This window comes from Lonchura striata, chromosome 29 (genome assembly GCF_050655825.1).
Source record: "Lonchura striata isolate lonStrDom1 chromosome 29, ASM5065582v1, whole genome shotgun sequence".
Lineage (NCBI taxonomy): Eukaryota > Metazoa > Chordata > Aves > Passeriformes > Estrildidae > Lonchura > Lonchura striata.
In genome coordinates, this window is record NC_140731.1 from 3,354,357 (window position 1) to 3,381,986 (window position 27,630).

Genomic DNA, 27,630 nt, shown 5'->3' on the forward strand with positions numbered 1-27,630 from the left:
GGAGTGCCCCACCCAGGGTTTGGAGTGCTCAGCTGTGGTTTGGGGTGTTCCACCGAGGGTTTGGGGTGCTCAGCTGTGGTTTGGGGTGCCCTAACCAGGGTTTGGGGTGCTCAGCTGTGGTTTGGGGTGTTCTACCAGGGTTTGGGGTGTTCTACCAGGGTTTGGGGTGTTCTATCAGGGTTTGGGGTGCTCAGCCCGTGTTTTAGGGTGCCCTACCCAGGGTTTGGGGTGCTCAGCTGTGGTTTGGGGTGCCCCACCCAGGGTTTGGGGTGCTCCCTCATCCCTACCCTCCCGTCCCGCGTGCGCAGGCGCGGGATGGCCCCGCCCCTTCCCGCCGGCCCCGCCCAGCCCCCGGTCCCGCCCCTCCCGCCGGCCCCGCCCAGCCCCCGGTCCCGCCCTTCCCGCCGGCCCCGCCCCTCCCGCCGGCCCCGCCCAGCCCCCGGTCCCGCCCCTCCCGCCGGGCCCGCCCCGGGCCCGCCCCCGCTCCCCCGCCCGCCGGCACTGCGGCCGCTCCGCTCCGAGGCCGCGGCGCGTCCCCGCCATGGCCGCCCGGGCCGCCCGCCGCCCCGCGGGCCCTCCCGCCGCCCGCCGCTCCCCGCCGCGCCCCACCGCCCTCCCGCTCCTGCTGCTCCTGCTCGTGGCCGGCCCGCTCGGCGGGGCCCGCGGTGAGTGAGCGGCGGCGGCGCCGGACCCGGCCCGCACCGGGCACAACATGGCGGCGCCCCCGCCCCCGCCGTGAGGGGAGCGGGGAGGGGTCGTGAGGGGGAGCGGGGGACGGTGCGGGCAAACCGGGAGGGAGGCGATGCCGGGGGGCCTGCCCGAGGCTGGGGCGGCGGGCGGCGGTGGGGTGAGGCCCAGGGGGGATTTTGGACGGGCTTGGGGCGGGGGAAAGGGTGAGGGAGGGCGGGGGGCGTGAGGCGGCCCTGAGGGGTTTGGGGGCGGCGGGACACAGGGGTGGCTGTTCCAGGGTGCCGAAAAGGAATGGGGCGGGTGGGGAGAGGCTTGGAGGGGCCCCCAAGGCTGTGAGGAGGCCCCAGAGGGGTTTGGGGCGTGGATAGGTGTGGGTGTTTCAGGGTGAAGAAAAGGATTTGGGGGTGGCATCCATGGTGTTAGGGGTTCTGGAAGCAGAGGGGGCTCTGAAGGCATCAAGGACGGGTGTTGGATGTTTGGGGGGGTTCAGGCTTGGCCAGGGGTGTGTGGTTTGTGTGAAGCCCAGCTGCTCTGGGGCTTTCCCCCGCGGAGGGGATGGGGATGTGTCGGGGAGAGGAGGCAGCAGCAACTGGGGCGGGGGATGCTCTGAAGAGGCCTGTGCTCACCTTGGGAGGAGATCCGAGAGCCTTCAGCCTGGTTTTGGGAGACCACGATGGAAACTGGGATTTACGGGTTTCACAGAGGATGGACTTGGGGGTCTCAGAGGTGTTCTCTGGGCTTGTCCACCTCTGGTGGAGGTGTGGATCAGCCCAAGGTGGGAAGTGCCACCGTTTTGTCGTGAGACTTCTGGAGTTTGTGGCCTCTTCCCATTATCCTGTGGCCCATGCCGGGGTGAAGTGGCCAGCCCCCCATGCCCCAGAGGTGGCAGCGTGTCTGTAACATCTGCACTTCATGCTTTTAAGGAAACCTTTCCATACCCTGAGCTTCTGGACTGGAACAACTGTAAATATTTGTTTGGAGGGAGGTGAGGGAGGAAAAACTCTTTGTGTCGGTTGTTTGTTCCGTGTTGATCCTTTTCCCTTTCCCTGGCGTGGTTCTGCTGCTCGTGGGGGAAGAATGAGGGGTCTCAGCTCTGGGTTTGGGAGGAGCAGGGGGCCTCTGCTGCAGCCTTGGGGCAAGCAGAGGATCTCAGCTCCACTTTTAGGAAGGAAATTAATTTGGGGTGGACTGGGCCCTTTTCCCCAGAGGAAAGACCTGCCCGAGCATCTCGATGGGACAGAGGACAGGCTGGTGGCCGCTGCCTCTGCTGTCCAGGGCTTCCCAGAGCAGCCCAGCTCTGAGGCCATCGGGGTGATCACTGTTGTGTAACTCAGGTACCTGTTCTGACAGGTTCCACTGGGGAATATTTTTCTCCTCCCCAACCTCTCAGCGTTTGTGTTCTGCATTCCCACCTGACAGTCAGAGGGTAATAACTGTGTGTGTGTGTGTGTGTGTGTGTGTGTGTGTGTGTGTGTGTGTGTGTGTGCGGATCCGGGCTTGTTAGAGCACAGAAAATGGCTTCAAACCTCACCTGGGCAGCAGGTGAGGGTTTACCTGGGAGTTCTGGGAATTTGGGAATAGAAATGTGCTTTTGGGAGGAGAGTTTTGCTGTAACCTCAGGTAAAACCCAGCCTTACAAGGATGTTTCAGCTCCTCTGTGATAAGCGGCAGAGCAGGATCAGATGAGACCCGTGGCGTGGCTGTTCTCAGGCTTTCACTTAGGTAAAAGCTGGTGTTTATTAAAAAAAAAAATCATAATTAATAAACAGGAAAGGACCAATTGCCTGTACATATCCCCGGGAAACTTGGCGACTCGCGGTGCCTTTGATTTTGGGCTCTATGAATGACTATTGTTTCCGCTCAGTGTGTGCTGAGCGGTTTCATTCAGTGCAAGGTGTGAGCTCAGCCTGGGCTGGAGGGAGTTGCACTCATGGAATGAGGTGCAGGACGGCAGGGATCACCCTGGGAATTGTTCTCTGCTCCAGCAGCTATCATGCACGTTTGGTATGCCGGGGCTGCCCTCGCTATTGTGCCTCGTACCGGAGATTTAACAGCTGCTTATTTCGGGAAGGTCTGGGAAAACATCTGAATTTCTGCAGTGCTGGGGAGCTGGGAACCTCTGCGTGCCAGTAAACAGTGCAGACAGCACTCCCCCAGCCCCTTCTTTAGAAAAAAAAAAAAAAAAAGGAAAATAATCAAGCTCCTTTGCAGAGGGGTGTTGCAGGTCAGCTTTGCTTGAAATAAATGAAAAACTCACCCTGGGGAATAATTTTGGGGCAGCAGATTTTATTATTAACACCTGCTTCAAATATTTACCCGGTTAAATCAGGCAAACTCTGCGTGGTCCTTCAGTTATATCCTACAACTTTCCAAGAAAGCTTTTCTCTAACTGGAAATTCAAAACAGTGTCCAATAAGCATTCCTGAAATCGTCCAGCTCCTTGGCCAGACAGCTTGGGTTGTTTTTTTTCTTTCCCCTGGATACGCTGCCAGGAGTGGATGCTCCGGAAATGGCTGTTGCGAAAGGAGTGGAGGCAAACGTCAGTTCTCTTAGCAGCAAGCAAAGTTCACTGGGTGGTGACAGGGGGAATGTGTCCTGCCCCGAGCAGAGCAGGCAGGGATTGCTCCTCCGTGAGGGTTTTACAGGGATGAAATGCTGGGTGGGAGCTCCTTTGTCCTCCTTTTTTAAGCCCCTGGCTCTCAGCTGCCCTGCAGTGCTGTTTATTTCTTTCTTTTCAGCAGAAGAAGAACCTTCTCTGCACTTTAAATCCCCTTGCTAAAGTCTTGCTGCCTTTTTGTGGCCTTCTCGGAAGTGTGGATTGCTGGATGTGGGAATGTAGACCACATGTTAAACCATGTATTTCCACTCTGGAAAAGCCAATTGCCTGAGAGAAGCCAGGATGGGTCTGAAGTCTTGGAACCTTGATAAACCTGGGCATCAGGTGTGCAGGCTGTTCTTCCCCAGCACCAGTGTGTGTGTGGTCTGTTGGCTCCTAAACTGGTTTCCTGACAAGTTAAAACACAAAATCCGTGTCAGACCAGAGCCCAGAGAGGGAATGGGGAGCTGTGTGTCCGTGTTCTGGGTGGAAGAGCAACAGCAGAAACATCAAGGCTTCTTCTAATTAACCTCTTAATGATGAGACTCTTGTCAATTCCTTATTTACAATTCATTCAGAAGCTCTTTTGTGTTCCTGGAGTAGGTGCAGGGAAAGTTCTGCACTTTAAAGCCACATTCTTCCTGCCTCTTTTTTTTTTTTCCATTTCGTGTGTTTTCTGGTCAGCCATGCTGCCTTCACGTCAGGTCCAGCCTGTGCCAGGGGACTGCAGCCAGCTCAAAGAAGTTGAGACTCTTACTTCCAACTTTAAATATCCCAGGATAATGCTTAGTTTCTGGATGACTTGCTTTAAAGTGCTTTGTTTTTCATAGTGCTTTGCAGCTAATTTTAACTCCATTTCGTGTAGCAGCAGCGGGTCAGTAGATATCATAAGCACCAGCAAGAAGCAAAAGAGAAATGTTTTGATCCAAAACAGGAGGAGAAATTGGAGGGGAAGTGAGATGTAGGGAAGGTGCTCGAGGTGGTGGTTCTGAACAGATCCCTGCTCCTTTCTCCAGCTCCTTAGTAAGGAAACGGGCAGTGACAGCATCCAGAACTGGCCTAACATTGGATTTTGGAGGCAGTGGGTGCAGGTGAGCTGACTCTGGGGTTTGGAGGGGACACCTGGGGAGTCACTTTGGACTCAAATCTGTCCCAGCAAGGGATAGAGGGGTGGATCCCTGCTGGGGACACCAAGCAGCACAACAGTCAGGGTGGATATGAGTATGAAGGGCCATCAAGGTGATCACAGGGATGGAGCACCTCTCCTGTGTGTGAGGAGAGGATGGGAGAATTGGGATTGTCCAGCCTGGAGAACAGAAATTTGGGGTGACCTGATTGTGGCCTTCCCGTACTTGAAGGGAGTCTGCAAGAAAGATGGAGAAGCTCTTTACAAGGGCCTGGAGTGCCAGGACAAGAGGGAATGGCTTCCCACTGCCAGAGGGCAGGGTTAGGTGGGATATTGGGAGGAAGTTTCCCCCTCTGAGGGTGGTGAGGCCCTGGCACAGGATGCCCAGAGAAGCTGGAGCTGCCCCTTCTGTGGCAGTGTCCAAAGCCAGGTTGGAGGGGGCTTGGTCCCTGCCCATGGCATGGTGTGGAACAAAATGAATTTTAAGGTCCCTTCCAACCCGAGCCATTCCAGGATTCCTTGATAATATAATGGAAAGTAAATCTTGTTTCTTTAAAGCCTTCATCAGATGGCTCAGTATCCCCTCATCATTGCCTCTGGGAAAGGGAGCAGGTTGTTTCCTTGGAGCTCTGTTCCATTATCCAGCAGAACAAGGAGCACACAGGGACTCCTGGACACACCTCGGCTCCCTCACCACGAGGGAATGGATCTTTTTCCTAACCCTGTGCAATACAGGCTGCTCTTTATTTTGGCACAGCACAGAGCCAAACACAGACACTGACAGGTATTTCTTTCTTCCAAGCATGTTTACACACGTCCCTCTTCATTAAAGCATCCGAAGAAGCAGCAGAGCTACAAAGCCAATTGTTCCCCGTTTCTGTTGCTAACATTGTGCTGCTGCAGCATGAAACTGGTGCTCCCAGAGTGGGGCTCATTAAGTTTGGTGCTGCACAAAGACACAATCAGCTGCAGCTCCTGTTCCAGAGCCTTGGAAAGGCTCAAAGTCAGGGGAATCATTCTTCCAGCCTCGATTCAAACGGTTGAAAAAGAACAGCAGCTACAATCCCTGCAAAAATCTGTTTATCTGGTAAATACGTGGGTGGTTATTGGCAATTTTACCAATGATCATCTTCAGGTTAATTATCCTCATACATATTGATCAGGTAGAGTTCAGCCCTGAGAAAATGGCATCTTTCTTAGGCACAGCTTCGGGAGATGCTGGAAAATGTATTCCAAAAGGTGGTTAACACCATTGCAGGAGATTCTGCTGTGAAAGTTTCCTCTGTCTAGCTGCAGAGACATCTTGACACATGCAACTCCGTGTGAGAATAAATACGTGCAAAATGAGCTCGGAGAGTTGCTGGGAAAGGAGGAAAAATGTTCTTTGCCTGTCAGAGCTCAGTGTTTGAGTCTCCCTGGAGCACAGAGCTCAAATCTACAGCCCCCCACCTGTTTGTTTGGATCCATTTTGGGAATGCAGGTTGCTTTTAATGGGGGGATTTGGAGGGAGAGAGCCAGCCCTTGCTTTTTTCCTTTTTTCTGTGGTTGATGCAGGGGATATGGACACCTCTGTGCCCCAGCATCTTTTTGGAGCTGGGGCTGTGACTTGGCAACCTCGTGGGGAGCAGAACCAGCTCTTGGGCTTGAAGGAGTCAAACCCTGAGCTGGGATGGTCGAAGATCGAGGAGAGGTCACTCAGAACTGCCAATAAACAAATAATTTTTTTTGTTTATTGTCAATGCTGAGTGACCTCTGAGGTTTTGAGGAAGAGCAGTGAGGCCCGGCCTCGGATCGAATCGCAGCCAGGTTCGCTCCAACCTGCTCCATCCCTCCGGTGAGAACAAAGCTTTTCATGCACAGGATGTGCAGCTGAAGGTTGGGCTTGTTCAGGCAGTGTCTCTGGAGGGCTGGGCCGGGCTCTGGGTGTCGTGTGGGGCGCAGATCGAGGCTCTGCTCCAGCTCCAGCACCTTCCAACGCAGACGCATCCCCGGGCGCTCTGCGAGGGGGGAACGCGCCGCCCCAGCCCCAGCTCTGGGAACTGCTCTTTGTTTCCCTTCACCCCATCCATTTCCTTCAGCCCAGGCGGGTTTTTTATTAAGTAGATTATATGTTTGGCTCAATAGGAGCTTTTCTTCCCCAAGGAAAAAGAATGCTGTTGGCATGAAAAATCCTTTTATCCACTCCTGCCTCCTGCTTTGCCCCGGCTGCTCTCGAGAGCACCCAAGGGATACCAGCGGGGGGCTCTGCTTCCCTGCCCACCTTCTGTCCCCCACCCAAGGGCAAACAACAGTTGCTTTTTTCCTGGCTTCTGATAAATTTCTGATGGAAGAATTTGCTTTTCTGGTTAAGCAAATTGGAGTTACTAGACCCGCATGAGTTGCTCTGTAATTCTTCTCTTTGCCAGGAGCTTCCCAGTGAGCCCCGGTGCAGACAGGCCTTTCCTCCCTGGCACACACAGAAAATCAGAGAGTTCCTGCCTGCAGCCTGGAGGTTCTGGCCAACAATACCTGGAAAGCCCCTCAAGGGTCTGTGATGAGAGGTGGAGAGAAGGAGAGTCATGTGCTGAAGGCTCTGTTCTCTTTGTTCTAGCTGCTCTCTAACTATGGGGATTTTTGAGGTGCAAACATAAGAATTACAGTTAAAAAAGAGCAGTTGTCTCAGAGGGGGAACAGGGTGAGGTGAAGCCGTGGGGCATCCCCCTCTTTCAGCAGGAAATTTTAGTTTTCTGCACAGAGCAGATAAGGATCTCGCTCTGTCTCCAAGCTGGGACTCTGGTATCATACCTTGCAGGTAAACTGATTTTTTTGGTTGTTTTTTAATCCTACAGATGAGACTGAGCAGACACGACCTGCTTCTCTGCTTTCACTCTCACAGGCATGCTCAGTTTCAGGCCAGATAATTCACTCAGAAGTTTACAAAACCAGTTTTATTAGTGCATTGAAGTGTTTTGTTTGCTTTGTAGCTTCTGGAAGCAAAACTGCCACAGCCTAAATCTTGGAATTGAGACCTCAAAAATGAGTCTAACAGGAACAAAGTTCAGTTTTGTTGTATCTAAATCAAACTGAAAAGAGCCTACACAGTGAAATGTGTGTGGGTTAAATGTTTTTAATTTGTACCTCGAGCTTTTGATAAGTAATAAGGGAGATGCTTTAAAAGACCATTTCCTTTTAAGTAGACATGAAGGCAGGAATGTGCCCTGGGTGCTCTTTGCCATCTCAGATTTCCATAAAATCTCCTTTATCACCAACCTTTGTTCCCCCAAGTGTATGTATTTTTCAGAATTGTCTTTTCTGCGCTCTGCTGACCATGGGAGAACACTGATCTTGAAGCTGTTTGAAATGCATGTTAGTGGAGGGGTTTTTTTTCCTTTTATTATAACATTTCCTTTCAAAATCTTCAGAATCTATAGATGTTCTCCACCCTTCTCAACACAGATCAGTCTGACAGGCTTCCCTGTCTGTTTTCTGTCCTGTTTTCTTGTCCCGTGTCCCTTTTCACTGGCCTGTGCTGAGCCACCTGGTAATTAGCTCCATTTGCTCCTGATCCTTTTTAAAGGTGTCTCACTCAACAGCTCTTCAGCTTTTGATCAGAGTTACAGAATCATTAAATATCCTGAGTTGGAAAGGGTCCACCAGGATCATCCAGTCCAATTCGTGGCCTTGTGCAGACATCCCAAAATCTCCCCCTGGGCATCCCTGGCAGCGCTGTCCAAACACTCCTGGAGCTGTGGCAGCCTCGGGGCCGTGCCCATTCCCTGGGCAGCCTGGGCAGTGCCCAGCACTCTCTGTGGGAAGAACCTTTCCCTGATGCCTATCCTAAACCTCTCCTGACACAGCTCCAGACGTTCCCTTGGCTGTTGGCACTGGCTTTCCACTGCAGTTTTGAATCTGTTGATTCCAAACTAACCAGCACCCACATTCTGCCCATCTGAAACAGCTCACAACAGCAGCTGGAAAAGGAGGAGCAGCGTCCAGAGAGAATTAAGTGAATAGTAATGCAATTACCCTGATTGATTTACCCAGGTCTCTGGGATAAGGGCTAATGGGTGTCTTCCTCCTAAAGGAGCCCTGAGTAAATTAAGACCAGCTTGTTTTTCATTAAGCTTAGGGTAAAATGGCCCCACTCCACAAGTGTTGAGGGTGACTTTGTGTGTGACTTCACACTGAGAGGATTTAGATCAGCCTGGCCGAAGTTAACTGTGGCACTTGTATCTTTTAAAACCCCTCTTCACACCCTCCCTACCTGAAAGCCCATTTCTGCAGCGGGTAAGGACATGTTTTGGATTCCCTCTGGGAAGGCTGGGAGAGCTTATGAAAGCTGGTGAAAACCCAGCCTGCTGCTAAACAAGCCCCACCCTTCTTCTTGACATTGTTGGATTCCTCTTTGTTCCCAAGGATGGCAAGACCTGGGGATTTGCTTATAGTTTTTCAGGCATCTTAAGAAAAGTGCAATGACAGCTGGGAGGTGGAAAAATGTGGGAATCTGCCTCGGAGTTTCTCCTTCTCTTTATCCAAATAATCTTTGTGGAGAGCAGGCAGAAAGCCAGGAATTTATTTGACCCAAGGTAGTGTCTTGGATCAGGAAAGCAGTTATTAAATAAGTGGCTGATCTAGCTGGGTGTGCACGCTTGGCTCATGCGGTCGGTTGGGGTTGGGGTTGGGTTTGGTTTGGCCTCTGCCAGCTGCCCCTTGTCTCTGTGAGCTGGGGTGGTCGTCCCTTGCCAGCCCATATTAGGCAGCTGCAGGAAGCCTGGACAGTCAGCCCAGGTGGAATCAGGTCAGTCAGTTTGAGTAATTGCTGCTTTTTGGGTTGAGTCTGACCTGAGGCTGGGCTGGGAGAGGATCTCGGTCGGATCTCGCCCGGTTTGCAGGCATGACTTGGGTCATGGCTGGTGGTGATTGCAACAGGGGCAGGCAAAGGTCTGCCTGGACAGGCACCTCCTGGAAAGGCTCCTCTGCCTCCACAGTCTGCTTCATGCTGAAATTGGATTCTTGCAGGTCTGGAATACAGAGTATGACTTGTGTTGGTTGCAGAGCCGGTTCTTCCAGAGCTTGAGAACGGCCCTTCTGAAATGGAGAATTTAAAGAAGGTTTCCTCTTCTTCGAGCTTTTGCTCTCTGTGGGTTTTAAGGAGCTGATCTTGTTTTGATTTCAGCTTTGACATGTCTGTGCTCTGACTGCAAACAAGCCAACTCCACGTGCGAGACGGACGGTGCCTGCATGGTCTCAGTATTCAACCTGGATGGTGTCAAACACCACGTTCGGACCTGCATTCCTGAGGCAAAATTGATTCCTGCTGGGAAACCCTTCTATTGTCTGAGTTCAGAGGATCTGCGTAATACTCACTGCTGCTACTCCGATTTTTGCAACAAAATTGATTTAATGGTTCCCAGTGGTAAGTAGAGAGTCAGATAAATCATGTGTTTGAAGTGGGAGGAGAGGAGCTGTCTGTTTGGGATTGGCAATTTGGAGTTCTCGGCCCTGTTTTCACTTCTTCCCTTCAGTTGCTGCATGAACTTGAGCACTGGGTTTATTTCCTTCATCTATAAAGTGGAAATAACAAACTACTTCAAATTCAAATGGGAATGTGTATGTTCCCTTTGTCACTGAGCTGGCCCTGCCTTTATCAGCTGGTGTTGCTTTCCTTCCAAGATTCCAAATCTTTTTAGTGCTGAGCACAAGTAGAGGAACATTGCAGCAGCTTCAGAGCAGAGTGTGTGGGGAGGAAGGTGCCTGTGTTCAGAACACAAGGGAAGCAGCCCTGCCTCTGAGTGAGGGTGTGGGAAACTTCTGCTTCTCATCCCTGGGACAGAGAGGGCATGTGGTGCTTCCTCACACCTCCTACTTTCTGTTTTGGGCTGGTTTTTAGTGGGTGCTGGGAAGACTGCAGAGTCATTTTCCTTAGGAGCAGTGGGGAGGTCTCATCTGTGCTCAAAACAACAAATAATTGTTCTCAGGTACAAGTTCACTGGCTCTTGCAGGGCGAAAGGGAAAGAGGGAGCCCTGGCTGACTGGTTGAGTTCAAATGGAAGGTGAACTGCAGGCTGTTCTGGAAAATCAGCCCAGAACACACTCCTGCCTAAAAGAGTGAATGAACAGCCCACAATCCCTGATCCCACAACTGCAGCTCCATTTTCTTTTTGGGGTTTCAGCTGCATTTTGCCTGCCTGATGATCAGCCCCACCTTAATACTGTTCGATGCGTCCCCAGGCTGAAATTGTCCAGGCTCTGAGAGAACAGTAAAACACATGAAAGTCCTCAAAGCAAGGATAATTTTCTCAAAATGTCTGGTTTTCTCCTCCCTTTCCTCCCAAGGCCACCTGAAAGACAACGAGCCCCCGTCAAGCTGGGGTCCCGTGGAGCTGGTGGCGGTGATTGCTGGGCCCGTGTTCCTCGTGTTTGTTGTCATGATCATTGTGGTCTTCGTGTTCCATCACCACCAACGGGTCTATCACAACCGCCAGCGGCTGGACATGGAAGATCCTTCTTGTGAAATGTGCCTTTCCAAGGACAAGACCTTGCAGGATCTGGTCTATGATCTCTCCACCTCTGGCTCTGGCTCAGGTATTGCGAGACGGTGGGACGTGACCAGTGAGAACTTGCAGTTGTCTCTTTGGGCTAGTGGTTGCCACAGCTTTGCCACGGCAGTGAGGCTGCTGCCTCGGAGCCTGTTCAGGGGGGTTTGTCAGGAGTAACTTGAAGGAATGTTTAAATTGTGTGGTGGTCTGTTCAGGTAAGAGTAGTAGTTAAACTCCTCCTTAACTGCAAGAGCAAACAGCTGCATCTGTTCCCAGCCTTGGAACAGGATTTGGGTTGGAAACAGCCAATAACTGCCAACCTGTGCATTGTTGGCTTTCAGAGGAGAATTCAAGGCAGCACCTGCATCAAAGCTGCAGGAAAATGGGGAAGATCCCAGCAGATCAACGTTTTACAGTGCAAATAGTGCATTTGCAGAGCCCATTTCATCCCAAAGAACCCTTGGGTCTTCCCGGGTGGATAACGTGCAGTCTTTGCTACTGTAGCACTTAAAAGGAGCTCCCAGAATAGATGGAAACCCACCATTTAGTTGTGGCTTTGAACTAGGAGGGGTTAAAGAATAAAAGGAATTCTGCAGCAGATGGAATCTGTAGGAGAATCCAGAGAGGCAGAGAATGTCACAACCTGATATTTGACCAGGGAATAAACCTTCAGCAGCACATCTGCTGCTATATATAAAATATTTGGGATCTCTTCTATGCATGCTGTGGGCAGGTGAGCTCAGTGCTTTCTGTAAGGAATGGCAGCGATATTTGGACTCCTTTCTTAAGAGAAATTTGGGGGATTTTCTGCTTTTTAGCAGAAACTGACTTCATCCAGTTCCATTCTTTGCATATTGAGGCTGCAGTTCCTTTCATCTGTCGTGGAGCAGAAGTTCCCCCACTGCTCCAGGCTGGATCTCTGCTTCAAAGCAAGATGCAGGTGCTGCCCAAGCAGTGGCACATCCCACACAGGAGCTGCCACCATTTCCTGCTTTGGGCCTTGCTGAGGCTCCCGGTTGTTATCTAATGCAGAGCCTGCTGGGTTTGAGGACATTCTTCAGCCTCTGGGGTTTCAGGAGGTTTTCTGCTACCACAGGGGATTAATTTCTTCCATTCCTGGTCCCCAGGCTTGCCTCTGTTTGTGCAGCGGACCGTGGCTCGGACAATCGTCCTTCAAGAGATCATCGGCAAAGGCCGCTTTGGGGAGGTGTGGCGGGGCAGGTGGCGTGGAGGTGACGTGGCTGTCAAGATCTTCTCGTCGCGTGAGGAGCGTTCCTGGTTCAGGGAGGCAGAGATCTACCAAACCGTGATGCTGCGGCACGAGAACATCCTGGGGTTCATTGCTGCAGATAACAAAGGTGAGAAGTGCCTGGGGCCTGGGAGCAGAGGCTTCACCACTGTGCAGCCAGTTCCAGTGCCTCTCCAGCCTTTCCAAGGAGTTTTCTCCCATATCCAATCTAAACTTTCCCTGGTGTGACTTTAGGCCATTTCCAGCTGTTGCTTTTTACCCCACCTTGCTCCATCCTCCTGTCAAGAAGTTGAACAGCATCAGAAGGTCACCTCTGAGCCTCCTTTTCTTCAGGTTGAGCCCTCCAGCTCGCTCAGCTGCTCTTCAGAAGTTACCCATACCCTTCCCCAGCTCCACTGGCCATCTCTGGTCACACTCCAGCACCTCCACATCTTTCTTGTCATGGGGGACTGAAGCTGATTAAGTCATCTTCTCTAGGCCTCTACACTGCTCAAAACTGACTCCAGGATTCAAGCTGCTGCCTCACCATGGAGAAAAGTTGCTGCTCTGGTCCTGCTGGCCACGCTATGGCTGATTTGAGCCATTTCTTACTTGCCCTTGTTGAGCTGCAAACTTACACAGCAGCTCTGCTCTGTCCCAAAAAACATGTGGGATGCTCAGTGGCCATCCCTTCGCTGGATCTGCCTGAGCTCCATCTCTTTCCTGTTGCAGATAATGGGACATGGACTCAGCTGTGGCTCGTCTCTGACTACCACGAGCACGGGTCTCTCTTTGACTACCTGAATCGCTACACGGTGACTATCGAGGGCATGATCAAGCTCGCCCTGTCTGCTGCCAGTGGGCTGGCCCACCTGCATATGGAGATCGTGGGCACTCAGGGTAAAAGCTAAGTTGGGAAAGGCGTTGGGAATTCTTGAGGGGAGGTTAAAACAGGATTGCTGAAGGGAGCTGCTGTGCTGTGCAGCAAACCCTGCCTGAGTCAGCCCGGCTTCATCTGGTGGTTATCGACCAGAAATAGAGCGATTGCTTTGGCTGGCTGTGAAGTGGGTTAACCTGGCGCTCGCTCCCAGGAGTTATATCACCATTTCACATCCCATCCTAAAATTGGCGCTGCCTGGGTGGGATGTGAGCACAGGCAGAAGCAGAATCACAGGCTCCTGACGTCGGAGCCTATGCTGGGATGTGGAGTTTACATCCCTCTTGAGGCCTCTGGGTGCCACTGCATCAGTGACGCCTCCAAAACACGATTGGAGCCTTTCCCTGCTCCGTTCCTTATGAAGCTAAACAGGAAAAAGTGTTGCAACAGCGGGTTTAACGCCCTGAAATCCGGTTCTGCCTCTGTGCCAGTTCGACAAATGGATTTCCCCAGCTTGACCCTTGCTGCTTTTTATTTTGCTCTGCTAGGAAAACCTGGGATCGCTCACAGAGACCTGAAATCCAAGAATATTTTGGTGAAGAAGAACGGCACGTGCGCCATCGCTGACCTCGGCCTGGCCGTCCGGCACGACTCCGTCACAGACACGATCGACATTGCACCGAACCAAAGGGTTGGAACCAAACGGTAGGAAAATGCACGTGCAGACATTTGGGTGGCTGCAAATGCCTGAGCTGCGGGTTCAGCACTGGGGGAATTCTCTGAATTTAGCGTTTCCCAGTGTCTTGTTTGTTGATGCCAAAGGGATGTTCTAGGTGTCACCATGGCGGCAGCCCTGTAAACCAGGAGCTCATTTAATACATAACAACAAGCCTGGCCTCACTAAAGCCTTTGGGACCTTCTGGTGGGAGCCTGGTGTAGTTTTGAGACATTTTTACCTCTTTTCCCAGCTTGCTGTAGTTCTTGAGTTATTTTCTTCACTCTTTTAGATCACGGGGCCCAGTTCTGTTCTGACAGTGGCTGTGCCAAGCAGAGCTTTTTCTGCTGGGAAGTGCTGTGTGGGAAAACTGATCATTTATGGTCTTCCAGAGAATTCCCTCTCAGAATAAAAATGTTTTTCCTTTCTCTGTGCAGATACATGGCCCCAGAAGTCTTGGATGAAACCATCAACATGAAGCATTTTGATTCCTTTAAATGTGCTGATATCTACGCCTTGGGCTTGGTCTACTGGGAGATTGCCCGAAGGTGCAACGCAGGAGGTAACGTCCTGTGTGTGCTGGGCCAGTGACCAGGCTTGCTCCTGGCTCTGCCAGCCTGGGGCTTCCACTGCTCAGGTGTTTGGGAGGTTTGAGGGTGAGCAGGGCTGTGGGAGGACATGTCCCTGTGTGTTGTCACCAGTGGAGGTAACAGAAGTGACCCATGAGTGCTGCTAAGCCCAGGCAGTGTTGGGTCAAGGGTGTTGGTGCTCCCAGTGGTGGCTGATGTTCCTTTGGATGGATTTTCAGGATGTGGTGGTGCTGGTTGGTGGGGAACTCCCCCGGATCAGTGTAAATGTCTCGGCACGTGCAGCTGCAGCATCATCCCACGTGTGACTGTGACATGCCATGGAGGTTCAGTGACCCTGGCGCCTTGCTGGGAGGTGTCGATCCCAGCCTGCTGACTCCGTTCCAGTTTAGGCAGCTGCATTTTATTTCCCTGAATTTTTCTTGTTAACTCCAATTCCAGATTCTTCAATTCTGTTCTAAATAACTGCAAAGTGTTGACGCATCTCAGCAGTGAGTCATGGAGCCCAAAGCTCTATCAGTCTGCCTTTAGCAAGCACAGTGGCCATGTTCCCTCTTCCCAGGAATTTGATTTTCCCTGCTCTGCCTTTCAGGTATCCATGAGGAGTATCAGCTTCCCTACTACGACCTTGTACCCTCTGATCCTTCCATTGAGGAGATGCGGAAGGTTGTGTGTGACCAGAAATTACGGCCGAACATCCCAAACTGGTGGCAGAGCTACGAGGTGAGGTCTGCTTTCATCTGTGTGTCCCTTTTCCTCTCCTGTGAGGAAAGGCTGAGAGAATTGGGATTGTCCAGCCTGGAGAACAGGAGCTTTGGGGCGACCTGATTGTGGCCTTCCAGTATTTGAAGGGAGTCTGCAAGAAAGAAGAGGGGGAGAATTTTTACAAGGAGTTCTAGGACAAGAGGGAATGGATTCCCACTGCCAGAAGGCAGGGTTAGATGGGATACTGGGAAGAAATTCTTCCTTGTGAGGGTGGTGAGGCCCTGGCATAGGTTGCCCAGAGAAGCTGGGGTTGTCTCTTTCCTGGAAGTGTCCAAGGTTGGAGGGGGCTTGGAGCAACGTGGGATACTGGAAGGTGGAATGAGATGGGCTTTAGGGTCTCTTCCAACTCAAACCTTTCCATGATTCCCCCAGGATGAGGTAACAAGTACTGTAGGCTGCGCTCTGATTTTGGGGGATGTGGAGGCAGTGTCAGTGCCCAGGCAGAGCAGCAGCCTGGCAGACCCTCGTGGGCTCAGGGGAAGAGCAGAGCGCTGACATTTCTGTTGTTTTCTTGCCCAGGCACTACGGGTGATGGGCAAGATGATGCGAGAGTGCTGGTACGCCAACGGAGCAGCTCGGCTCACTGCCCTCCGCATTAAGAAAACCCTCTCCCAGCTCAGTGTCCAGGAAGATGTGAAAATTTAAGCTCTGAGCCTCAGCAGGAGGAAACTGCACAGGAGCTGCTGTGCTAGAGTAGATATGTGATGGAGGCCTACCTCGTGTTTCAGCCCAACCTACTGCTACAACCAGACAGCGGGACCTGCAGGCTGCTAGGCAGGGGGACGGAGCCTACGGAGCCGCTCTCTTCCCTGCTTGGGTATGAAACAATCCAAAACCTTTTGTGATCACCTCCTGAGAGCGTGGAGACTTGAGAGGGACTTCACCCGAGGGATCTCAGCCATGATCGTAACTCTTTGTTCCTCTAAAGGAAATCCCTGTAAAGTTCAGTGTGCGTTGAGCACCCATTGGTGTGGCCGGAGCCAGCCCCGGGTGCTCGGTGCCGGGAGCGGGAAGGGAAAGGGAAGGTTTTCTTGCCGTACACCTCGAGGATTTTTCCAGGGACTGGCACGTTAATGCAGAAAAAAGCAAAACAAATGGTGCTCTCTTCCAAGAGGCTGAGCCGGAACAGTTGATCAGCTTCACAAAACCGTTCTCCCTCCTTTTCTTAAGCTTGAAAAAGTCCAAGTGAGCGCCCTGACGGCCGTCGGGGCGCGCCGGTGTCTGCATGCGCGAGGCGCGCGTGTCCCCGTGCCTGGTCATCTCCTCCATAGCCGTGCGGTGTCTGCCTGTGGGTGGCTCATCTCTGTCCGTGCTTCCTGTGCATGTGCAAATCTCGAGTGTCCCGTTCGTGAGCTGTTGCGCTGGTGCTCTCCGTGTTGAGTCGTGAGCGTCGTGGAGCTTGGACAGGCTGCTGCAGAGCGGAGCCCCGGCTCCCCGACGGTGCCGCGGCCGACCCCGCCGCCGGCTGCCACAACATCCCATCAGGTTGCCTCACTGCCACCCCTTCCCTTTTTTAAGACGAAACAAATAAGGAACTGAGAATCGCTCCTGAAATCCAGGGGTTTTTTTTTGTCCTGAGCCCCTGGGGTTTGTAATTCGGGGTAGCGGGGAGCTGATTGTGACAGAGGTGGAGCAGGCACTGTGGCTGGCACGCGGGGAAGTGCAGGACTCGGTTCTCCTGGGAATGCAATTCCCAGCTCCAACACCCCGGCAGGTCTCTGGGGGCCTGATGATGATGCAGTGCTGCAGGCTGGGGACAGAGTGGCTGGACAGTGGCCAGGCAGAAATGGACCTGGGGGTGCTGTTTGGCAGCTGACTCAACGCGAGCTGGTGGCCAAGAAGGCCAGTGGCTCGTGGCCTGTGTCAGGAATGGAGTGGCAAGCAGGAGCAGAGGTCATCCTTCCCCTGTTCTCAGCACTGGTTGGGCAGCACCTCGAGTGCTGTGTCCAGTTCTGGGGACACTGAGGGGCTGGAGCGTGTCCAGAGAAGGGCAAAGAGGCTGGTGAGGGGCTGGGAACACAAGCCCTGTGAGGAATGACTGAGGGAGCTGGAGTTGTTTAGCCTGGAAAAAAAGGAGGCTCGGGGGAGATCTTATCACTCTCTACAACTCCCTGCAAGGTGGTTGTAGCCGGGTTGGTCTCTGCTCCCAGACAACCACTGACAAAACGAGAGGACACAGCCTTAAGCTGCCCCAGGGGAAGTTTAGGTTCGACATGCGATGAAAATCCTTCACTGAAAGAGTGACTGGATGCTGAAATCGTCTGGCCAGGGAGGTGCAGGAGTCACCATCCCTGGACGTGTCTGAAAAAGACTGGTCGTGGCACTCAGTGCCACGGTTTAGCTGATGAGGAGGTGTTAGGTTAGGTCATAGGTTGGACTTGATGAGCTCACGGGTCTTTTCCAACCTGGCTCATTCTGTGATTCTGTGATCCGAGGCGCTGGGCAGGATCTGACAGCAGATGTGGGTTGGGAAATCAACATCCATCTTTTTAATATAGGTGTATAAATATCTCCTAATGTGGAAGTGGCTGTGTCTCAGTGTGGGGTGGGGGGATCTGCATGGGTTTTCTTTTGATTCAATGCCGAATCTAGGCGAGGGAGAGGTGGGGTGACTGCAGAGACTCTGGATGTGAGAGCTGTGGCTGCCCTGATCACTTTGGCAGTCAGGAAGAGCTGTGGTGTGGAGGTCAGTGTCTGCAGTAGAGAACTCTGAAGCCATAACTTTTAACTGGAGTGGTTTTGATTATTATTTTTTTAATTATTATTATTGTTATTATTATTATTGTTGTTGTTTTCTGGGATGGTCTGGATTTTAACTTTTTTGAATATTGTTAATTCTTTCTAAGAGCAGAAAAACAATCTCTAATTATTACCTCTTGACCTGTTGGTTTGTAAAGAAATCACTGAAAAAAAAAAGAAAAAAAAAAAGAGAAACAACCAAATGCACAGCTCGATTTACACTGGAACTGTTTCTACTCTGACTTGGCTCCTGCTCTCTAAGGTGAGGTTTCATCTCTGCTCTGGCCGCCAGGGTTGTTTTTATTTCAGTCCCTCTGTTCTTGCTGTCTGTGTCCCTGTCCATGTGTCCCTCTCTCCTGATTCCCTGTGTGTCCGTGACCTTGTACAGAGTGAGGAATGTGGTTTTTGAATCATGGTAGGACCCGTTTTGCATCCCCCGAGGAGTTTCTGGCGGCGTGGATCTGCAGTGGGAGCTGGGATGGGGATCCCCTGTCCCTTCCCAGCATGTCCTGAGTCACATCTCAGCCAGAAGTTCCCAGCTCCACATGTCCCTTAAACCTGCATTTAGAGAGGGGCACTTGCAAGCCCAAAATGCAGATTTCACCCAGTTAAAACTGCATTTAGAAGACGAGGGGGGCACTTGCAAGCCCAAAATGCAGATTTCACCCAGTTAAAACTGCATTTAGAAGACGAGGGGGGCACTTGCAAGCCCAAAATGCAGATTTCACCCAGTTAAAACTGCATTTAGAAGGTGAGGGGGCACTTGCAAGCCCAAAATGCAGATTTCACCCAGTTAAAAGTTTTAGAAGGTGAGGGGGGCACTTGCAAGCCCAAAATGCAGATTTCACCCAGTTAAAACTGGTAGAAGCCAAGGGGGCCACTTGCAAACCTTAAATACAGATTTCACCCAGTTAAACCCTCACTTAGAAGCCAAGGGGGGCACTTGCAAGCCCGAAATGCAGATTTCACCCACCTAAACCTGCACTGAGAACCAAGGGTGGCACTTGCAAGCCCGAAATTCAGATTTCACCCAGCTAAACCTGCACTGAGAAGCCGAGAGGGGCACTTGCAAGCCCGAAATTCAGATTTCACCCAGCTAAACCTGCACTGAGAAGCCGAGGGGGCCCTGAGGACTCCCAAGCCTTTGGAGCAGCAGCTGGGGCAGCCGCAGGTGCCGTGGCACCGCTCTGGGCACTTCAGGCTCTCCCTGGCTCTCCCATCCCGGTGCCCACGGGCAGCTCCAGAACTCGCACTGAACTCGCCCCCTCCCACTGTAGCCACACTGCAGCTGCCTCAGCGCCCAACCAAACAGGGCTGGGCAAAGGGACGAGGCCGGGGCACGTCCCTAGCAGCAGGATTTGAGGGAAATCCTCATTTCAGGAGAGATGGGCAAAAGGCAGCAGGAGGAACGCTGACCATGTAGCATTCACACAGCACTTTCCATGCAAACCGGTGCCCGGGGGCGCCAGTGCTTGCCGAGCTGCCCCTCCAAAAGTTGCAGCAGCTCTGGGAAAAAAGCAGATTCCAGGCAGTTCCCAGGGGAGCCCTGTGCAGGACAAGGAGGGGGGGGGATCCATCAGCGGTACGTGGCTGCAGGACAGAACTCTTGGTACTTCTCTGCCCCTTTGATTTCGTTTGGTTTTGTACGTTTTCTTAGCAAAGGACTGTAAGAAAATAGCCACTTAGCCACTTTACCTCTTCAGTATGCAAATGTACATACGGTGTAAGATAGGAGATCTTTTGTTTAATATAAAACCAGGCTGTCGATTTCTGCTGTACATTATTAAAAGTTTGTTTTATTCATGTGAGGTGTTGCAATCTCAGTTCGCTGGGAGAGGTGGGAATTGCGGGGCACAACTCAATCCCTCAGAGAGGGGTTCGGGGAGGGGGGGACTCATCCCTCACAGCTAAAATAATCTCTTAGGAATCCTGGTCAAAACATTTTAATGTTGAATATTCCCATTTTTTAGTGAATATGCAGCTTCCAACACCCACCAAGCACCACCAGCAAAGTGGAGGTGAGGCAAAGAGGTGGCAGGTGAGATTTTCCACCCATGCAGGGATGAGAGCTGAACTTGGGGCTCCCACTCTGGAGATGGGCACAGATCTTGAGGGGTCACAGAGAATAAATACCTTGGAGATCCCTCAGAGCATCCCTGGGGGTGTGGTGGATACAGTGGGCACCCCCCTGGAGCATCCACATTGACCCACTTCGAGGAAAGATAAATCCCACAGCAAACTACCCCCGTGCCCCTACAAAATCCTGTTTGCTCCGAGGGTAAAAGGTGCTGCGTGAACTGCCCCTACTAATTCCTTAATTAGAGCAAATGAGTCTGTCGTGAGCGGATCAAGGGGAAAATCTGCCGAGGCCTGGGGTCCCCCCAGGCTCAGACAAGGTGGGGAGGGGGTGGCACCATCTGGGCTTGTCCTTCCTCATGCCCAGCTTTGTCTGAAGCTCCTGCTGTGGTCCCCAGGAAAATCCAGCCCCATCCTGGAAACGTGGGCAGGAGAGAGATGAGGGTGTGGGGAATTTTAAAGCAAAACCTGTCTGCTCCTCTAGGAGACAGAATGGGAAACCAGGCTAGGGTGGCTGCAGCCGAGGGGCCAAGTCATTGCCAGATTTTGGGAAGGAGACGGGGTGTTCCTCGTCATTCCCGGTGGTTTGGTGACTCAGGGTCGGTGGTGGGCTCCATCCCATCGTTTCCCCAGCGCTTCCAGCCCAGAGCAGCTCTGCTCCTGGAGCAAATTTCCCTCCTGGTAACCCCAGGCCAGGCTGTGGGCGGGAGGTTTGGGTGGAACGCCAGCGGGATTGTTACGATTTTCATTTTTTTGGGGTTTTTTTTTTTTTTTTTGGCAAATTTTAAACAAACATTTGGGCAAAGCTCTCAACTCCAGCTGGAAAATTCCCGCTGCCTCCCGCCGGAGCCGCTCCGTGTGTCCGCAGCAGCCACCGCGGCTGCCTCCGGGAATTGTTCCGTGTCCCAGCTCGGCGCACGGAGATCCCGCAGGAACGATTTCCATCCCTCCGGCTGCCCCGGGGGCTGCGGCCACCCCTGCCCCATCTCCCGCCTCCCGATAAATCCCAAATGCGGCTTTGGCGGCTGTCCGGGAGCAGCGGAGCGCGGCATTGCTTCTGCTCCCGGAAAAACTCGCGGCTTTCTCCCCAAATCATCCCTGGGGTGACCCCTGGGAACTCTCCTCGGCACCCCACGGTGCCTCCCGTGACATTCCCAGCAGCATCCCACCCTGCACCCTCAGGATCCCGCCTCCCCCAGGTCCTACTGCCCCGAGAAGCGCCCAGAACTCCACGCTGAGCCCCGGGGTGTCCTACGGGTGAGGATGCGCCCACGCAGGACCCTCCTTCCAGACCCCCCCCACGCTGCACTCCCTGTGCAGAACTTCGTGAAGGGCCCCCACACTGGACCCCCACGCTGAACCCCACGGGATCCCTGAGCAGGACCCCCACACCGGACCCCCCTGTGGATCCCCAGAGGGTCACCGAGCAGGACCCCAGGTGGAATCTCCCCCCTGGACCCCCACGGCATCCCTAAGCAGGAACCCAAATTGTTCCATCCTGCTGGACCCCACCCAAGGGGCCCCTGTGTGGGACCTCCAGGGGGTCCCCGAGCAGGACCCTCACACCGGATTCCCCCTGGACATCCACGGGGTCCCCAGGCAGGACCCTCACACCGGATCAATCTGGTTCTCCATGGGGTCCCCGAGCAGGACCCTCACACCAGACCCCACCCCAGACCTCCACGGGGTCCCCAAGCAGGACCCTCACACCGGATCCCCCCCACTGGTTCTCCATGGGGTCCCCGAGCAGGACCCTCACACCGGATCCCCCCCACTGGTTCTCCATGGGGTCCCCGAGCAGGACCCTCACACCGGATCCCTCTGGTTCTCCACGGGGTCCCCAAGCAGGACCCTCACACCGGATCCCCCCCACTAGTTCTCCATGGGGTCCCCGAGCAGGACCCTCACACCGGATCCCCCCCACTAGTTCTCCATGGGGTCCCCGAGCAGGACCCTCACACATGGGGTCCCCCTGGATCCCACCGGATCCCCCTGGTTCTCCACGGGGTCCCCGAGCAGGACCCTCACACCGGATCCCCCTGGCCTCCCCGTGGTCCCGACTCGGTGCCCGGGCCCGGAGCGCCGCCGGCACCGCCGGACACCGGGCGTGGTCTGTGTCCGAAGCCGCGTTTAACGCCCCGGTGGGTGGGCTCGGCTCCGAGAGGGGCGCGCCCCGCGCTGCCCCCGCCCCCCGGGGCCATATAGCGGCGCACGGCCCGGCCCGGCCCGGCCATGACCCTGCGGCGGCGGCGGCGGCGGCGGCGGCTCCGGCCGAGCGACGATGCGGCACCGGCGGTGGCCCCGGAGAGCCCCGGGCCCGCCGAGCTGTACCGAGCGCTGGCGGCGGCCGGCGGGACCCTGCCCCGCGTGCGCAAGGTAGGGTTGCGGGGCGAGCGGGGGAGCCGCCCCGGTGCTCCCGGTTGTGCACCGGGACCGGAGGGGGAAGGGGTGCCGCGGGCGGTAACGGAACTGCGGCAGGAGCGGGGCTGCGCCGTGTCCCCGTCCCGCCCGGCCGCTGGGTTTGCTCCGGTGTCTCCTCCTGGGCTCTTCTCCTGCGCCGGGGGCCCGCCCAAGCTTTCCTCGCGTCCTCGTCCCGATCTTGTCCCGGTGGCCGCCCCTTCCTCTTGTCCTGCCCCAGCATCTCCTCACCCCCGTCCCATCCTTCCGCAGCATCTTCCCGCTGTCCCCGTCCCGCTTGCTCCGTGTTGTCCCCCCAGGCGTCACATCCCGTCCCGGATCCTGCCCGGTGCTGCCCCGGTATCATCCCTGTACCCCACCCTGGTTTCCCCCCAAGCCCCGCGTCATGTTCGGGGCCCTCCCCACGTTCCCTGCAGTGTCCTCCCTGTGCCCCTTCCCGGTGTCCCCCAAGCCCCAAATCCTGTCCTGGTCCCTCTCCATGTCCTGCCCGGCAGTTTCGGGGCGCAGGGCCGGACCCCCACCCCGCTGCTGGTGGCTCTGTCCCTGGGACAGGCGTGACCCCACGATCCCCCGGGCTCTGTCCGGTGATCAGGACAAGGGATCGGCCACCGGCTCCCCCGGGGTCTGATTTAGGGGCGGTAAGCCCGGCTCACAGAGTACCCCGCGTCTGGCTCGGTGGAACACGGGGCCCCTGGAAAAACTCCGGGTCTGGCTCGGTGGAACACGGGGCCCCTGGAAAAACTCCGGGTCTGGCTCGGTGGAACACGGGGCCCCTGGAAAAACTCCCCGGTGGTGACGCCGGGACCGACACCGCCCTGCGGCTCCCCCCGGCCCCGGGCTGCTTCCTGAGCGCCGTGGGGAAGCGAGAGCGGAGCCGACATCCGGAGCAGAAGTGGCCTCCCCCTGCCCTGCCACAGAGACGCGCGGTGGCCTGGCCAATGCTCACCAGCCAAGGCCACCACCAGAAACGTCCCTGAGGGTCCCGTGTCACCTTCCCGTCACTGTGGTGGCGTGGGGCCCAGCGTGACAGGCAACGACTTTCCCTTTGGTGAACACACCCAGTCCTGGTGGTTTTGCGCCCGTGGATGCATTTGGGGAGGTCGCTCACTCTCTGGTGACACCCGTGTGGCACCCGGCTGCCACCAGGACGTGCCATGTGCCACTCTCGAGGGGCAACTCACGGTGGCACTGCCTGAATGCGCTGCAGCTGCCAGAGCCCAGCAGCCACCGAGGGGCATTTGGGGACAGCCCTGTCACCTCCTGCCCTGCGGTGAGGGTCCTGTCTTGCCCTGCCAGTCCCTCCGCCCGCCCACGCCTCTGCGCCTGCCACAACAGCGACATTGTCTGGGCCGGGTGGGGGGGGTGGATTTTGCACAAAAATCCCGACTTTGTGACCACAACAGGGCCCCTCTGTGCCGGGGCCCCTCGGAGCGTGGCGTGGGGTGGGTGCGGCGCGGCTGACGTCAAAGCGTGGGGCGAGCACGGGGCAGCTCTGAGGGTGCCTTTGAGCCCCGATCAAAGCCCCGTTATGCCCGGGGGGCACCCGGCTGCTGGTTGGGTGCCGGCTTGGCACGGTGCTGCCCCGGGGTTTGGTGCTGTCCCGCTGGGACCCGGCGGCGTGGCTGGCCCTGGAGGAGGTGAGGGATGTCCCCTCGGGTGTCCCCTCGGGCTGATGGCTCTTCCTTTCCCGCAGGACACAGGGTTCAAGTGGGCATCCCCGAGCCAGTCGCCAGAGGAGCACAGGTAGGGACAGGGGACACAGGAGTGGGGCTGGGGTCCCTGTCCCAGAGCTTGGAGCTTGGCCCTGGGACATTGTTCCACTCTGGATAGCCCGGGAGGGCTGGAAATTAAGGGGGTTTATGGGGGAGGTGACAGAAGTTTATGGGGTCACAGCTCCCTGGTGGGCTCAGGCACTCCAGACCCTGTGGGCATCCTGCCTGGCACCCCCACGATTCTGGCCAAGGCAAATTTGGGGGGAGGGTCTCATCCCTGGGGGCAGGAGGGGTGAATCCCCTCTCAGGCAGAGGTGCTTGGGGACGCCAGAGCAGCGTTTTGAGAAGAGCCTGAGGTTTGCACGGGCAGGTTTGGGTGTGCTGGGGCTCTGCCCTGCCCCTGATCCCTGTGTCCCCCAGGAGGGTGGTGACGCTGGAGAAGAAGGCAGAGGAGTCCTTCGGCTTCGAGATCCAGGTGGGTGCTGAGCCGAGCTGAGCCTGGCCGTGCCATGCCCTGCTCCCCGCCCTTCCAACCCGCACCTCGCTTTGCATCGAGGGTATTTTTAAGTTCTCTCTGAGCTGGGGGTTATTTTTAGCGGTGACGGAGTCGCTGCCTTACCGAGCTGGGGGGGCACCCGGGGTGCAGCCATCAGGGCAGGGCCCCCCCCGTGCCAGGGGCTGCGGGGCTGCCCCGCTCACCCAGCAGCAATGCAACACTGCCCTGCTGCCCCGTGGCTGCTCCCGGGGGCTTCCTGGGGGTCGGGGTGCCCCCGTGACCCTGAGCAGACCCCCCCCTGTTCCAGACCTACGGGCTGCACCACCAGGACAGGAACAGCGTGGAGATGTTCACCTTCGTGTGCCGCGTGCACGACGGGAGCCCGGCTGAGGCCGCGGGGCTCAAGGCTGGTGAGATCATCCTGGGGGGGAGCTGGGGTGGGGGGCTCTGGCAGCGGGGAGCAGCCCCCCTGAACCCCCTGTTCGCCCTGGGCTCCAGGGGACACCATCACGGGCGTGAACGGGCTGAACGTGGAGGGCATCCGGCATCGGGAGATCGTGGAGATCATCAAGAGCTCGGGCAACGTTCTCCGGTGAGCTTGGGGGGCGCAGGGGAGGCCCGGGTGGCTGCAGCCCCCCACGGCTGACGGCTGCTGACCCACAGGCTCGACACGCTCTATGGCACCTCCATCCGCAGGGCCGAGCTGGAGGCCCGGCTGCAGTACCTGAAGGTGGGCAGGGGCTGGCAGGGGGTCACGAGGAGGGGCTGGGGACCCCCTCGCCAGGGTCCTCACCCCCTCACCCTCCCCGCAGCAAACCCTCTACGAGAAGTGGGGGGAGTTTCGCTCGCTGATGGTGCAGGAGCAGCGGCTGGTGCGGGGTGAGCGGGGACCAGGGGGCTGGCGGGGGAGGATTTTGGGGCACCAGCCGCCCTCCCTGACACCCCCGTGTCCCCCATCAGGTGTGGTGGCCAAGGACCCCAGCATCTACGACACGCTGGAGTCCATCCGCTGGTGCCTGCAGGGGGAGGGACTGCCGGGGGGCTCCTCCCGGGCCAGCGGCAGCGATGATTCCCTCTACCAGACCTGCGTCTTCGCCTCTTCCAGCTCCCTGGACGGGGACAAGGATGGCGACAGGGACAAGGATGAGGACAGCGGGGGTCCCGCGCCGCCCCCGCCGCGCCCCCGACCTGCCCTGGCCCGCAGCGCCAGCCTCAAGTGTGCGGGGGGCCCGGGGGCTGCGGGGAGGCTTTGGGCCCGGGCCGGGGACCCCGGGGAAGGAGCGGCCGCCCCCCGCAAGAGCCGGCACAGCAGCTTCCGCCGGCGGCTGCTCAAGTTCATCCCGGGTCTCAACCGGGCGCTGGAGGAGGAGGAGAGTCACCTCTAGCCCCCCCCGCCCGGCCCCCCAGGACTATTTATTTATTTATTGCGAGGGGCTTCATTCCCCCGGCCCCCATCCCTGGGGGCTGCAGAAGGAGGTTTGGGTTGGCCCCGGGGGGGTTCTGATTTGGCCCCTCCGACCCCGGCCCGTGGGGATGGTGACGCCGAGGGACGGACGCGACACCGAGGGACAGACGTGAGGAGCCTCCCGAAGCGGCTCCGTTCTCGGGAACGGCGCCTCCCTCCCCGGAGGGGAGCACCGGGGTAGCCCCGCACTCCCCAGGCTGGGGGGGCTGGGGGGGTCCCACCCCTGCCCCCCCGGGCTGTTGTACCACGCCGGTGCTCGCCAATACAGAGAGGATTTGCAGCGGTGTGTGGCTGTGATGAGAGGGGACAGAGCCCCCCGTGGGGACCAGGACGGGCAGGGTGGGCTGGGGGTGACCAGCTGCTGTCACCTTGGCCGTGAGCGAGCTCCCGGGGACCCCCCGTGTCCCCCCGCCTGCCGCAGCCCCCGGTGCCGTCCCCACGTCCCGGTGCCGTCCCCACGTCCCGGCGCTGCGGGGCCCCGGCCAAGCCAGGCCCTTCCTGCCCCGTTTCCTCCGGCAGCCGGCGGGAAGCGGCTCCCGCCCCGAGCCCTTCCGCCCGCGGGGGACACGGTGCCCACGCAGGACGGGCACTGGTGGGGTCCCCCCGACCTGCCTCAGTGTCCCCCAGAGCCACTGAAGCGGCGTGCAGAGGAGCTGGGGGACACAAAGCACCCCCGGAGCTGGGGGACTGCTGCAGCACCGGTTCCCTTGCACAGGCGCTCCGTGGAGCACCGAGAGCCCCCAGCCCTCTGCTCTGCCTCAGTTTCCCCCTTTGGCCGGGCTGTTGCATGTCTGGGGACCCCAATTCTCCCCTTGCCCTCCCCGTCCCCCCCGGGAGAGCCTCTGGAGGTCTGGGGGTGAGAACTGCGGGTGTCTGTGCGTGCCGTGGAGCGGGGGGTGGGGGCTCAGCTGGCTCCCCCACACTCTCCTGCCTTGTCCCCGTTCCAGGGCAGCTCCGTGCTGGACATTTATGGTCTGGCCCCGCAGCCCCGGCGGCTCCCGGTGTCCTCCCGCGTGCTGCCCGGGTCGGAGCATCCCGTTCCCGTCAGAGTCACCACGGCACCCCCCGTGGCAGCTGCCACCCCACGCTGAGCTTTTTATAGCCCCGACCTGGGGCTGCGTGCGCCCGGGAATGGGCAGATGGCCGTGGGACACCGGGGTCACGCGTGGCACCGGCTGAGCCGAGGCTGCGGGGTACAGACCGGGAACGCCCCGGAGCCGCCTGTCATTACCGATAAAGATAGGCCCGGGGCAGGGAGCCAGGGGTAGCCGTGAGCCCCGGCTGATCAGCGCCCGGGCACGGGCACCCTGCAAATCCCAGCGCCCACCCTGGGGCTGCCTGGCGGTCATCCTGTCCCCGTGTCCCCACCTGGGTGTCAGGGGGGATCCCTGGGGCTGCTGTGAACAGGGGTCCCCCCGCTGCACCCCCGTGGCCTTGCCAGGGTGGCTGGGCTCGGGTTTCCTCCCCCGAAGCCATCGCGGTGCCCGCGACCTCTCCCGGGGTACAGCTAATCCCGGCTGCGGGGGCTGCCGCTGCCACCCTCCTGCCTCCGGTACCGCCGCCACCAAGCCAGGGATGCGGGGGGCTGCGACCCCCGGTGGCTTTGGGACCCCCGGCAGCTC

General features: G+C 56.7%; 2 protein-coding genes across 3 annotated transcripts; both read left to right on the top strand.

Annotated features, from left to right (window-relative positions):
• The first annotated feature begins 505 nt into the window (after positions 1–505).
• Positions 506–19,644, top strand: ACVR1B (activin A receptor type 1B). Its single transcript, XM_021548286.3, has 9 exons — positions 506–665; positions 9,568–9,807; positions 10,728–10,976; positions 12,058–12,288; positions 12,891–13,058; positions 13,584–13,740; positions 14,188–14,312; positions 14,930–15,060; positions 15,622–19,644. The coding sequence occupies exons 1-9, from the start codon at positions 542–544 to the stop codon at positions 15,745–15,747; spliced, it is 1,551 nt and encodes a 516-aa protein (XP_021403961.2). The 5' UTR covers positions 506–541; the 3' UTR covers positions 15,748–19,644.
• Positions 19,645–22,123: 2,479 nt separating this feature from the next.
• Positions 22,124–26,288, top strand: TAMALIN (trafficking regulator and scaffold protein tamalin). 2 transcript variants are annotated; one of them, XM_021548280.4, is made up of 8 exons: positions 22,124–22,293; positions 24,029–24,078; positions 24,468–24,522; positions 24,851–24,953; positions 25,042–25,135; positions 25,207–25,273; positions 25,356–25,422; positions 25,504–26,288. In XM_021548280.4, exons 1-8 carry the CDS (start codon positions 22,150–22,152, stop codon positions 25,926–25,928), a joined length of 1,005 nt encoding a protein of 334 aa, XP_021403955.4. In that variant the 5' UTR covers positions 22,124–22,149; the 3' UTR covers positions 25,929–26,288. The 2 variants fall into 2 exon arrangements, with proteins under 2 accessions (XP_021403955.4, XP_085419165.1); XM_085563039.1 differs by having other exon boundaries at positions 25,240–25,273.
• The last annotated feature ends 1,342 nt before the right edge of the window (positions 26,289–27,630 follow it).

Bases quoted from the DNA above. Each gene is read 5' to 3' on its own strand.
- ACVR1B (XM_021548286.3), top strand. From the start codon at position 542: ATGGCCGCCCGGGCCGCCCGCCGCCCCGCGGGCCCTCCCGCCGCCCGC. The intron at 9,808-10,727 runs GTAAGTAGAGAG...TTTCCTCCCAAG, and splicing joins TGATTTAATGGTTCCCAGTG to GCCACCTGAAAGACAACGAG. The intron at 13,741-14,187 runs GTAGGAAAATGC...TTCTCTGTGCAG, and splicing joins CAAAGGGTTGGAACCAAACG to ATACATGGCCCCAGAAGTCT.
- TAMALIN (XM_021548280.4), top strand. From the start codon at position 22,150: ATGACCCTGCGGCGGCGGCGGCGGCGGCGGCGGCTCCGGCCGAGCGAC. The intron at 24,079-24,467 runs GTAGGGACAGGG...TGTGTCCCCCAG, and splicing joins CAGTCGCCAGAGGAGCACAG to GAGGGTGGTGACGCTGGAGA. The intron at 25,423-25,503 runs GTGAGCGGGGAC...GTCCCCCATCAG, and splicing joins GGAGCAGCGGCTGGTGCGGG to GTGTGGTGGCCAAGGACCCC.